The sequence below is a fragment of the Callithrix jacchus genome, chromosome 6 (genome assembly GCF_049354715.1).
Source record: "Callithrix jacchus isolate 240 chromosome 6, calJac240_pri, whole genome shotgun sequence".
In the NCBI taxonomy this organism is placed as follows: domain Eukaryota; kingdom Metazoa; phylum Chordata; class Mammalia; order Primates; family Cebidae; genus Callithrix; species Callithrix jacchus.
In genome coordinates this window covers 2,387,280-2,399,900 of record NC_133507.1, presented here as the reverse complement: position 1 = coordinate 2,399,900, position 12,621 = coordinate 2,387,280, and the positions used below count along the sequence as shown (strand labels likewise).

At 45.4% G+C, this 12,621-nt stretch overlaps 1 protein-coding gene across 22 annotated transcripts in view; it reads right to left on the bottom strand.

Moving 5' to 3' along the window:
• Positions 1 to 12,621, bottom strand: part of OCA2 (OCA2 melanosomal transmembrane protein) — a 431,394-nt gene that overhangs the window by 313,363 nt on the left and 105,410 nt on the right. For all 22 annotated transcript variants that reach the window (XR_013536485.1, XR_008482351.2, XR_013536487.1 and 19 more), the window contains 3 exons: positions 10,415 to 10,562; positions 5,314 to 5,371; positions 2,039 to 2,147 (listed from right to left, as the gene is read on the bottom strand). Coding sequence is in view for 15 of the 22 variants with exons in the window: in XM_054258175.2 (XP_054114150.2) it covers positions 2,039 to 2,147; positions 5,314 to 5,371; positions 10,415 to 10,562 (315 nt within the window). In the remaining 7 variants the exon portion in view is untranslated. The remainder of the gene's footprint in view (positions 1 to 2,038; positions 2,148 to 5,313; positions 5,372 to 10,414; positions 10,563 to 12,621) is intronic.

Here is a 12,621-nt window from a genome sequence, read left to right as displayed (position 1 = left end):
GATTGTGCCACTGCACTCCAGCCTGAGCACAGAGTGAGACTCTGCCTCAATAAATTAAAAAATACACTGTTACATTTTTAAAAACCATAACTTCACCCAAGATAAATGACAACATTGCTACTGGCTCAAGTCTGGGATGATCTTGTATCCATTTTGCCCCTGTTCATATCAGAAAAGTTCCCGTAATTCTAAGGAAACTATATTCCATCAAAATATATGCCAAACAAACTTCTCTCCTAGTCAACCTATCTTCATGAATATGCAAACATCTGGATCCCCAGGTAAAATCACCTACACACAAACCCCAAATAAAAAGAAAACAGGATTTAGAAACAGAAAATACATATGTCCGTCATTCACACAAAAGATGAGACATTTTGTAAAAAATGTAGACTTCCAAGCTAAAAGTCTCATAATAACCAAGATTTTTTAAGTCCATATAGTTAAATATGTGACTTTAAGTTTTAAAGTATTGTTTTTAAATACAAAAACTATTGCCAAATGTTAATACAATGGAATGCAAGCTCTTATATCTTTTTAGTTTTAGTTTTAAAAATGCCTGCTATGCTCTTCTAAAGTAGACTCTCAAATAAAATGAGGAGCAAAATTGTCTATGAACACCTAATGGAACCTCTCTACCCACAGAACACCAGATTTTAAATCTGTTTAATTACCAGTGGTGACCGCCTAACATTCCCGTAATCATTAAAGTTTCTGATGTTAAAATTACATTAGGCCTGAGGTATAATTAAAAATAATTACACTGCAGCAATTTCTAGGTTTAATCAACCAAGTACAACTGAAAATCACAATAGTGTTACCTCTCCAGCTTTGGATCATTACCTCATCAGGATTCTAAGCGGATCAGCCCTCAGGTGTGGATAAGTAACACCTGCCAGCTTAAACTAAGCCCAGGCCACCTGGCAAGCTGGATTAGAAATTATCAAGAGCAAGAACTAGAGGGGCTGTGAATACACAGCATAAGGCTGGACCTCCAGTCAACAGCACACACATCATGTGTTGTGTGAGAATCTAGAAATGTGGCTTTTTTACATAAGACAAAAGGGAAACCGACTTCTAGTAGTCTACAAATTTCTCATGGTTTCCAGGAACCCCGGAAGCAATGGTGTGGCATGAATCACTGAAGCTTGTGGCATTATCCATCTATCTTACAAAATTAGGAGTCTTCACTTTCTACAGCAGCTGCACTCCTCAAATTTCACAGTAAACCACGGTTTTATACAAATTAAGATAGAAGTTGGATATTTTAACCATCTTATCAGAGCTCACTCTTAAACAAAAACTATGGGAAAGCTTTGGTTAAAGAAAAGACTGACACCACCTCAAATGTATGCTTCTTATAAACGTACATTTCAATGTGGGGTGGGTTTTGTTTTGTTTTCAATAAGGATACCGACGGAAATAGCCATGAAGTTGATAAGAAACGTGTAGGAGAGTGGAGAACATTTACGGAAGGTGGTGGATGCCAGGGGTCCATAAACTCTGTACCACGGGCTCCCCCTGAAAGAGCCACATCTCAGGTGGGGACAGGCCCAGCCACAACACAGGCTAGAGAAAGTGGAGATGTCTGAGATCCATAGGTGCGGTGAGAGTGAGAGAAGAGAAACCAGCAGTGGATGGTGGGATGACAGTTTCATGCACCAGACAGACACACCCTTAGACGAGGAGCAGCGCTGTCCTTGCCCATGTGGCTCCCTGTCTCTCCTGGGAACCAATACACAGGACAGCGCCCACTCTATATTCCTCTTCATGGTCATCCCTAGAGGGGCCGAGGGCCCATGACATGGAGTCTAAGGGGCTGGAGATGCATCTCTCTCTCTTCCTCCCTCCCACCCAGGAAACCAAAAGGAAAGGGCATCCTTCTTCCCAGGGCAGGCTGCCCACCCTCCATCTCAACCCTCTCTGGCCTCCCACCTGCCTGGCTGCCCGTGGGCAAAGTCAGTGTCTAGGAACAGGCTCTGAAACCTTCCCAGCCAGAACGTGACAAAACCTATGAACAAAGCTAAATTAGACTCACCAAGATCAAGATGAATGCCAGGGACAAAGGAATTGAGGAAAAACATGAAGATAACAAATCCCAGCACCGTCAGGCATTTGGTGAGCAGAATCTTGTCGGATATCCTGTGCTGTAAGAGGGAAACCACAGCTGATTTACCCTGCACAGCCCTCTGACTCCTGCAGCACGTCACGACAAATTGCACCACGATGAGAAGTGTAACCTCCCAAACTTGAAAGAAAATGACAAAGTACTGTGTGACAAGGAAAATCAGACAGATTCAGGATCACTACATTCAAAATTGTTATGAAAGGTACACACAGCAGATGTCAAGTGCATACAGCCCTGTGATGAAGCGCCTGGCCCGCAGGTGTCAAGGGATGATGGGACGTTTCCACAGGGGCCTGTGGGGGCAGCACTGTCTTCAGTGTCCCTTTCCCTACCACGCCAAGCGTGCTAGCGGGGCAATGAGGCTGAGCCTTCTTGTAGAACTGTCACTCCCAGATAAGGCTCTGGCCGTGTTCTTCATGTAACATGCACGAAGCCCTTGGAATGCAGGGGGTGCGCTCTTATAACTGGGATGACACCCTCAGGAATCAGAGAAGGCAGGGGAGGGCAGGCTCTGAGGCACCTTACCCTCTGCAAGGCCTCCATAAACCTCGGAATCAGCAGGAGACAGGGCTCTCCCTATGAGGCCCCAAGGGTGCTGTGCTCCACAGGCCATAGCTGCATGGGGCTGGGCAGGGGAGCACACGTAGAGGGGCACCTGGCTGGCCTGCCCTGTTGACTAACTGGCCATGTGAATCGCAGCCCACTGTGTGAAAGGACAACTCTGCAGGTCCTTTCCTTTTTTGGAGACAGTCTCGCTCTGTCACTCAGGCTGGAGTGCACTGGCACAGTCTCAGCTCACTGCAACCTCCGCCTCCTGGGCTCAGGTGAGCCTCCTACCTCAGCTGCCTGAGTAGCTAGGACTACAGGTGTACACCACCACACCCAGATGGTTTTTGTATGTTTAGTAGAAATAGGGTTTCACCATGTTGCCTAAGCTGGTCTTGAACTCCTGGGCTCAAGCAATGTGTCCAGCTCTGCCTCCCAAAGTTGGGATTACAGGTATGAGCCACTGTGCCTGGCAAGCACCGGGTCCCTTCTTGAGTGTAGTCCCACTAGCACACCTGTCTACCCAATTGTCTAATCAGTCTAAGTGGACAGATGTGGATGGCAGTGATGATGAATGTCTGCAGCTTCGTAGATATCGGTGGATCTAGATATCTATCATCACAGCAATTTCTAGCTGTCTGGATTTGAACAGATACAGACATACAGACACACAGAGGCAGAGCTACAGCTACAGAGAGATTTTTCTCTCTTGCTTCCTCTGGTCTCATAGGTAAAGCTGCAGCCATCAGAAATACATGCAAGCCTCTGTGTCGCAACAGCTGCAATAGAGCCCCTCCTCCGTGTGCAGCAGGGCCACCAGTGAGCATCTGCCCCTCCCTGCCCACTGCAAAGGCTCGTGGCTCACCAGCCTCCTCTCATCCTCCCCTTCAACCGTCTGGGGAAGGTCCATTTTCCTACATGATTCTGTGCTGAAGAATTAGGGCCAAAGGAGCGTGGCAGGAAAAAGACTGAAATGCTTTTTCAGAGGTGAGGGATGCGGGTTCTCACCAGGCGTGAGGAGGCACTGCAAGTCTTCCCGAGCCGCAGCAACTGCAGAAAGTGGCTATAGCCACAGGCAGTTCACAGGTCGGAGGTGGAAGAGCAGGCAGGCCAAAGAGCGTGCCAGCATCCTGCAGCTCATGGAAGTGGAAGCTTTTTGGGAGTGTCATTCAAATTTGCTCCTTCTGGATACCTGAGGTCATTTTTCTCTTTTTATTTAAATAGGTTCAGGGAGACAGGTGGTGTCTGGTTACACAGGTAAGTTCTTCACTGGTGATTTCTGAGACTTTGGTGCTCCCACAGCCTGAGCAGTGTACAGGGTACCCAATGTGTAGTCTTGTATCCCTTGCCCTACTCCCACCCTTCCCCCCAAGTCCCCAAGGCCTACTGTATTATTCTCATGCCTTTGCATTCTTGTAGCTCAGCACCCACTCATAAGTGAGAACATACAATATTTGGTTTTCCATTCCTGAGTTACTTCACTGGTCTCCAACTCCATCCAGGCTGCTGTGAATGCCATTATTTCATTCCTTTTTGTGGCTGAGTAGTATTCCATGGCATGCATGTGTGTGTGTGTGTGTGTGTGTGTGTGTGTGTGTGTATATATATATACACACACACACACACACACACACACACATATATGTGACTCCTGGATAAGGCATTTCTGTAAGAATTCTTAGCTGTGATAAAGGGATGCTGCCAAGCCTTGCCTGTCCACTTCATCTCACTGCAGTCCTTGTCCAGATGCACAGAGAGGCACACGATCCCTCTCCAACTCATGACTAAAACAGCACGGACTAGCAGGGCAGGCACAATCTGTATGAACCTGGGGTCCACAAGAGCATCACGGATACACCTTTCTTTTCTAACCCTGACCATCTACATGGGATGGAGTGAAAGCACTGAGGCCCCTCATCAGACTGCATTCAAAATCTTTATGGAAAACAAATACAATAGATGTGAGGTGCACTGCAGCCCTGTTAGGAGACACCTGACTCACGTGGAGATTGTGCCCATCACAATTAGAGCAGGTAATCAATCTCTCCCTAGAAAATAAACTGCATGGGTTTGAAATATCACTGAGATCCAAACGACTCCTAGCAGGTCTTGAGCAGAGCTCTCTCGACTGGGAAGGGGCCCTCTGTGTTCACAAATGGGCTGAGAAAGTCCACCCCCACAGAAGAATGAGCCAAAAACAAAAAACAAAACAAAACAAGCTCTGCCCTGAGAAGTCCAAGCTGTTGGCAGGACACTCACACATCCTATGTCTGTCCTAAAGCTGCTTCATTTCACGAAGCATGCCTTGCCCATCTCCCCTCTGCACAGTATGCACTGGGGCCTGCCCTTCAGGGCCAGGAGAGGGCTGGTGGTCAGGGACACCTGCTCAGGGGATGGCCCTGCAAGGTGCAGGGAAAGGGAAAGGTCCTGTGAAGATGCTTGCTTCCCACTTCCTGAGAAAATCAGACTGCTGTATCTGGAAACATTTTTCCCCATTCACTCATAGACATATGTCTTGTGTACAATCACAGAAATAAAAAGAGAAACAGCTTTCAGTCACGTGAGGGAAGGAAAACGCATCACTCACTCTCTTCTTGGAGAAGTGAATCAGAAATCCCTGAGAAAAGAAAGCTGGATACCTTTTTTTGTAGTTCCTGGATATTGGTCTCCCAATTTTTATCCTCCTGTGAGATCTGTCTAAAAGAGAAAAGAAGAGACTCATTACTTCCCTTGTGGGAATTCACTCAGGGTGGTAGCAAAAATATTAAGAAAAAATATTAGAGAAAGTTACAGAATACAGTCTGAAACCCTTTTGGAAGGCGTAAGGGTTTTTCTATAGTTCTTGGCTCAAGGCAGCCAGAGTCTCTTTGCAGGAGTCAGAAAGATTAGGGCTCAGATACAAAGGAATGTGAGTTTACCTAGCTATCTTGTTTACTCATGTGGTCTTAAAACCAACCTTTGAGCTGGATTGCCCTTGGGGGTTGGGGTCAACCAGGGATATTATCCTCTAATGGTATTTGCTTTAGGGCTCAGAACTTGTCCTTTGATCTTTAACCTCTAGTGATGTTGACTCAAGCCTTTGTCAATTAAACTTTACTAAATAAATGTGAGTCTTGCTGGCTGGGGAGGGTCAGTGGTCACAACTCTTTACAGCACTCTCCAGAGAGTCTGTGAACCGCCACAGACCCTCAGCCAGACTGGCAAAGCAAAATCTCTGTGTGTCAGTGTACTTTATTCATCCGTCACTGAGTCAGGGTCTGCAGGGCAGACCTCTGCAGGTGGTGACCCCAACATTCCCTGGTCACACCATATGGTGAGATCACAGAGCAGCCACCAGCACTTCATACCCAGACCCTGTCTGTGACACACAGCCTTGCGCGACTAGTCATGGGGGGCCCACAGGCCTTCATTTGTTGGCTGGAAAAGGTGCTTACTCTATAATTTCCCCCAAAAAATACATACAATGACCTGAATTATGAAAGAAGTGTGTGTGAGGAGGCGCTGTGCGACAGCTTGCACACAGGAAGCTTCATGAAAACCATGCACCAGAGCATGGACAAGGGCAGCAGCTGTCAGCCTCTTTATTCTCCTTTCTATGTACACTTCTCTGTTCCTGAATCTCTGTTTCCAAAATGAGGGCACTGCACCTGTACAACTATTACAATCAACTAAAGAAAAACATGGTGAAAGAAATGTCACTTGCTTTAATGTTGATTTTTATCAATCAATGATCAATTCAATGCCTGAAATAACAGGACTTTGGGACGCCGAGGCAGGAAGATCACTTGAGGCCAGCCGTTGTGGAAGATCGGCTTTGAAGGCCTTTCTGTCTGTGCCGCTCCTGCTGTTTTAGTCCCTTCCGTGGCTCCCACTTGCCTCTCCTTTTTCATGTTTCTGACTCAGCCCACCCCTCCTGGCTGATTTCCTCCCATATCAGTTAGGGAAAAGGGGCTGCACAATGGAGAACGCCATTTTAATGTCAAAGGAGGCTGACCACACAGCCAGTCTGAGCAGTCTGGGCAGTAAGGAATCACAGCAGACACAGTCGAATGATGCTGAGGACAATTTTTAAAAAGAAAACGTAGAGAACCTGCTTATGTATCTGAGTGCTCCTGTGGTGGGTGCGTATATATCTAGGACAGTTAGCTCTTCTTGTTGGATTGATCCTTTTACCATGATGTGGTGCCCTTCTTTGTCTCTTTTGATCTTTGTTGGTTTGAAGTCCGTTTTATCAGAGACTAGGATTGCAACCCCTGCTTTTTTTTGTTCTCCATTTGCTTGATAAATCTTACTCCATCCTTTTATTTTGAGTCTATGTGTGTCTTTGTAAGTGAGATGGGTTTCCTGAATACAGCACAATAATGGGTCTTGATTTTTTATCCAGTTTGCCAGTCTGTGTCTTTTGATTGGGGCATTTAGGCCATTTACATTCAATGTTAACACTGTTATATGTGAATGTGATCCTGCCATTTTGTTACTGGCTGGTTTTCTTGCCCATTAGTTGACTCAGTTTCTTCACACCATTTTTGGTCTTTGCCATTTGGTGTGCTTTTGCAGTGGCTGGTACTTGTTCCTTTCCATGTTTAGAGTTTCTTTCAGGAGCTCTTGTAAGACAGGTCTGGTGGTGACAAAATCTCTCGGTAACTGCTTGTCCATAAAGGATTTTATTTCTCCTTCACTAAGGAAGCTTAAAAGTAATTTATAGATTCAATGCTATCCCCATCAAGCTACCAATGACCTTCTTCCAGAACTGGAAAAAAACACTTTAAACTTCATATGGAATCACAAGAGAGCCTGCATAGTCAAGACAATCCTAAGCAAAAAAAAAACAAAGCCGGAGGCATCACACTGCCGGACTTTAAAGTACACTACAAGGCTACAGTAATCAAAACAGCATGGTACTGGTACCAAAACAGAGACACAGACCAACGGAACAGAACAGAGGCCTTGGAAGTAACACCACACATCTACAACCATCTGATCTTGGACAAACCTGACGAAAACAAGCAATGGGGAAAGGACTCTATGTTTAATAAATGCTGCTGGGAAAACTGGCTAGCAATGTGCAGAAAGCAGAAACTGGACCCCTTCCTGTTACATTACACTAAAATTAACTCCAGATGGATTAAAGATTTAAACACAAAACCTAACGCTGTAAAAACCCTACAAGAAACCCTAGGCAAAACCACTGAGGTCATAGGCATAGGCAAGGACTTCATGACTAAAACACCAAAAACAATGACAACAAAAGCCAAGACAGACAAATGGGATCTAATTAAACTCCAGAGCTTCTGTATAGCAAAAGGAACAATCATTAGAATGATCCAACAACCAACAGAATGGGAAAAAAAATTTGCAATATACCCATCTGACAAAGGGCTAATATCCAGAATCTACAAAGAACTAAAACAGATTTACAAGAAAAATACAAACAAACCCATTCAAAAGTGGGCAAAGGATATGAACAGACACTTTTCAAAAGAAGACATATATGAGGCCAACAAACATATGAGAAAATGCTCATCATCACTGGTCATTAGAGAAATACAAATCAAAACCAGAACGAGGTATCATCTCATGCCAGTTAGAATGGCAATCATTAAAAAATCTGGAGACAACACATGCTGGAGAGGATGTGGAGAAAAAGGAACATTCTTACACTGTTGGTGGGAGTGTAAATTAGTTCAACCATTGTGGAAGACAGTGTGGCGATTCCTCAAGGACCTAGAAATAGAAATTAAATTTGACCCAGCAATCCCATTACTGGATATATACCCAAAGGACTATAAACTGTTCTATTATAAAGACACATGCACACATACGTTCACTGCAACCCTGTGTACAATAGCAAAGACCTGGAACCAACCCAAACGCCCATGAATGATAGACTAGACAAAGAAAATATGGTACATATACACCATGGAATACTATGCAGCCATAAAAAACGATGAGTTTCTGTCCTCTGTAGGGACTTGGATCAATGTGGAAACCATCATTCTCAGCAAACTGACACAAGAATAGAAAACCAAATACTGCATGTTCTCACTCATAGGTGGGTGCTGAACAATGAGAACATGTGGACTCAGGGAGAGAAGCTTCACACACTGGGGCCAGTGGTGAGGGGGCTAGGGGAGGGACAGCGGGGAGGGGGAAGTGGGGGAAGGATAACATGGGGAGAAATGCCAGATATAGATACGAAGGGGGAATAGAGGCAGCAAACCACCTGGTTATGTATGCACCTATGCAACAACCCTACATGACCTGCGCATGTACCCCAGAACCTAAAGTTAAATTATATATATATTATTATATATATAATATCAATATATATTTTATATATTATAAATAATATAATTATATTTTATATATATTATAAATAATACAATTATATTTTATAATTATTTTATATATATTATAAATATATAATTATATATTATAAATTTATTATAAATATATAAATATATATATATATATAATTTCAACCAATATTAAAATAAAAAAAAGAAAACATAAAAATAAGACCTGCAGAGCTAGACCTTGCCTTAGGACACCCTCATGGTAATCTGCTTCTCAGCAACTGTGTGGCCTCAGTAAGCCATGCCTCCCCAGGCCTCAGTTTCCCCATGTGTGACTAACACCAGATGAGCTGATGGGAACATGGTGAGTGTTGGGAACATGTTTCCTCCCACCTACAACCTGAGATGCACTGAATGTGTCTTCAACACCCAACACCAGGACAATTTATTCCATCTTTAACTTATGAAGCGTCTCCTTTAAGATCTGCTGCTGCCGAAGCTGGTCCTTCTTTTCCCAGCCTGCAACTGAGGGCCTTCCTGGGGCCGGAGGACACTGGTCCTGCTGCTCCAGCACAACTGGGCAAGGTGGGTCCTGGGCCGGGGATGGAGCCAATGCCACTTGTGCCAGCACTTCATCCCGGATTGTGTGGAACTCCACGCAACTTTCTGTGAATCCTTCCACTAATGGACCAGCCCTTGAGACACCCATGCAGGGTGACCCCTCAGGGCTCAGCAAACCGCAACATACAGTCTAGATTTTGTTCATAAGGGTTCGCATTTCCCCTCCCTAGACGGACATCTCCACCCACTCTCAGCTCAGCTGTGAGGACGCTTCAGCTTCAGCATCCCTTGAAGGGTCACCAGGCTCCTGCTTCTTGGGTCTGAGCTTCCAGAACAAAGACAGTTTGGAGCTCAGCACCACGTCACAGCAAGGAGAAAAATTGCCACTTCATGGTGACGCTTGAAGTCTCAGCTTCAATTAACAACTACCGGGAAACACATGGAGCGGGACTTCTGTATTCTTTCAGGTGCCTGAAAATCAACTACTGGGAGAGCATTTTGTCAGGTTAGTCTTTGCATGAATGGTTTTGGGTTTTGTCGTGCAACAGTCACGATGTGGAGAGACAGGACAGCCCAGGGGTGGAGAGCGTGAGTGCCATGCCCAGAGCCACTGCTTCCAAGGTGCACAACCCTGGGCACGCTGTTCAAATTCTCTGAGACTCTGCTTTTGTGTGTGACTTTTTTTTTTGTCCTTAAACTGAGCTGTGTACCCTCTGTAGAGTTCAGTGAGGGTTAAATAAAATGCACCACAAGAGGCTCAGCACAGTGTCCATCCCCTAAAAATCATGCATTCGCACGCAGCTAGTGTCGCCATTTTGTTGGGCCCTGTAATGTTCTGCTGCACGCCTGCCAAGAACAGTCTGAGCAGGACCCCGCCTGGTACCTGTGGAAGGTGCGCAGCCTCCGGGCGAGCAAGTGCTCCAGTGTCACCACCTTCCCCAGCAGCAGGCGGCGCACGGCAGTCTCCTCGCGGCTGGCCGGGCTGATGCGCTGAGCAGTCAGGCGCCAGACGTGAATCTCGTGCTTCAGTTCTGCAGAGAAAAGAAGGGAAGCTTGGGTCTCCCACGACCTCAGACATCAGCAGCACCCTGCTCTGCTCCCCACAACCCAATGACTGACAGAGACACACACTCGAGACGTGCAGGTAGCCCAGGGTCACCCGGAGCAATGGCTTCTCAGCACCAAGCTATTGCCACGGAGCCAGATGACAAAGCGGACATTTTAAAATTATCAAAAAAGTGAAATAATGCAATTTCAACCCTTTCAGTGAGGAATAAATTCCTTTCTTAAACAAACATATCAAAGCTAGCACCCAATACCTTTTCCCCTTCTTGCAGGAAATATTTTGGATCTGCTTCCATCCATTCTCTAGACATTGCCCAGTCTTTGAGGGGTTTCAGAAGCAGAACTAGTGAAAGGTGAATACACAACTGTAATTCTCAGGAGAAGGTGCTCAGGGCTCTCCAGTGGGGCATTTGGTAGGCGGCAGAAGGCAGGGAGGCGCCCTTCAACCAGGCCCCACTGAGCTGTCTCTGACACAAGCGAGAGAGAGAGGTAGACACGTAATAAAATGCTGAAATCTATAGAATTAGTGGAATTTTCACCCATCACTGAATTCAGACACCTTCTGATAGAGAAAAGTAGACAGAAATGATGTGTCGTTTCATTGCCTCTTAAGATACTAAAATATTTCATGAAAATTTATATTTAACCTCTATTTTGCTGTTAAAAGCATTACAAAGAATAGAAGAAAGCACAATATTTTCATCAAGCACCACTTATGTACATTGCACCACACTACATATCACAAGATTTAAAGATAGGATGAAAAGACACAGCCTTTCAGGCAAGGAATGGGGTACCTGAAGAGCAGCTCCGGGCAGATTCAAGGCACGGTGATCACCCAAAGACCAGGGAAGCTGCATGAACATCGTGGGTTCAGTAGAAAGGGAAAACACTACCTTTTAAGCCCCTTCTGTTCAGTACGCAAGTGCTGGTCCCCCACTGCGTGGCAGACCTACCCCAACAACAAAGATGAGTCAGGCAGTGGGAGGCAGCCTGTACACGAAGCCTGTGGAGACTCAGAGAGAATGGGCTGGGTCTGGGAGCGCCAGAACTATCTCAGCGAGCACAAGGCTTTCTCTAAAGTTTCAGCCCTACCAAGATGAAAACACTTTAGAACTAAGATACATAATATGTTTTCATTCAGTACATATGGATGCTTTGTGGCTTACTCAAATAAAAGGAACTTGGGTACAATTCAAAGGCCTCTTCGGAGAAACAGATCTATAATTCCCTCTTGAAAAGTCTCACACTTGATTAAACCACCTATAAGGCAATGATAACATAAAAAGAAAGGGGAAGAGGAAGTGATATGAACTCACTTTCTGAAACACTGAACACAGTAACACCATCTGTGGAAGGGCTCCAACCTAAGTTCAGACAAACCCAGTATTTCAGCCAGTGCTCTAAATCTTGTTATGTAAAAGACAGAACTAAAAGCCAGTCCATGAATTACCAGAGACTTTCCAGCCATTCTCTAAAGGCATATTGGTGAAGGGCCACTTTCTGAATCAGCTGGTCAGCTTTAAAGTGCCCACATCCGCATGGATGATCTCTAGTGCCAGCCCCTGGGTGCAGGCTGGAAGTCTCTCCATGCCTTTATGTTTGGAGAAGCAGAGCCTGGCAGCCAAGGCCATGTTGGCAGAGCTGGCCTTCCAGTCCTGTGTTCCCACTGCAGGTGCTCACTCTCCAGTGGCAGCCTCAGCCACCTTCACGCACACCCAGCACCTACCTGCCTTCTAACCCATCAAACCAAAAAGGATGTGCTGCTCTCCTCAGACCAACCCATGCATTGATACCCAGGTAATGCACTTTTGTATTCCTAGTTGTAGGATGTAATATACAAATTATGAAGGAATTTAGTTGGGAGGAATTTTGGCCAAGAGAAGGCTCACACCATTCACCTAGAACTCAGTTTATCAAAACGCGTTCCTCTGCACCTCCTCTGTCATTTCCCCACCCCGTCTACTCTGCTGAGGTCCAAGACCACAGACCCAGCCGCCTACTCACTACTTCCCTCTGAACTCT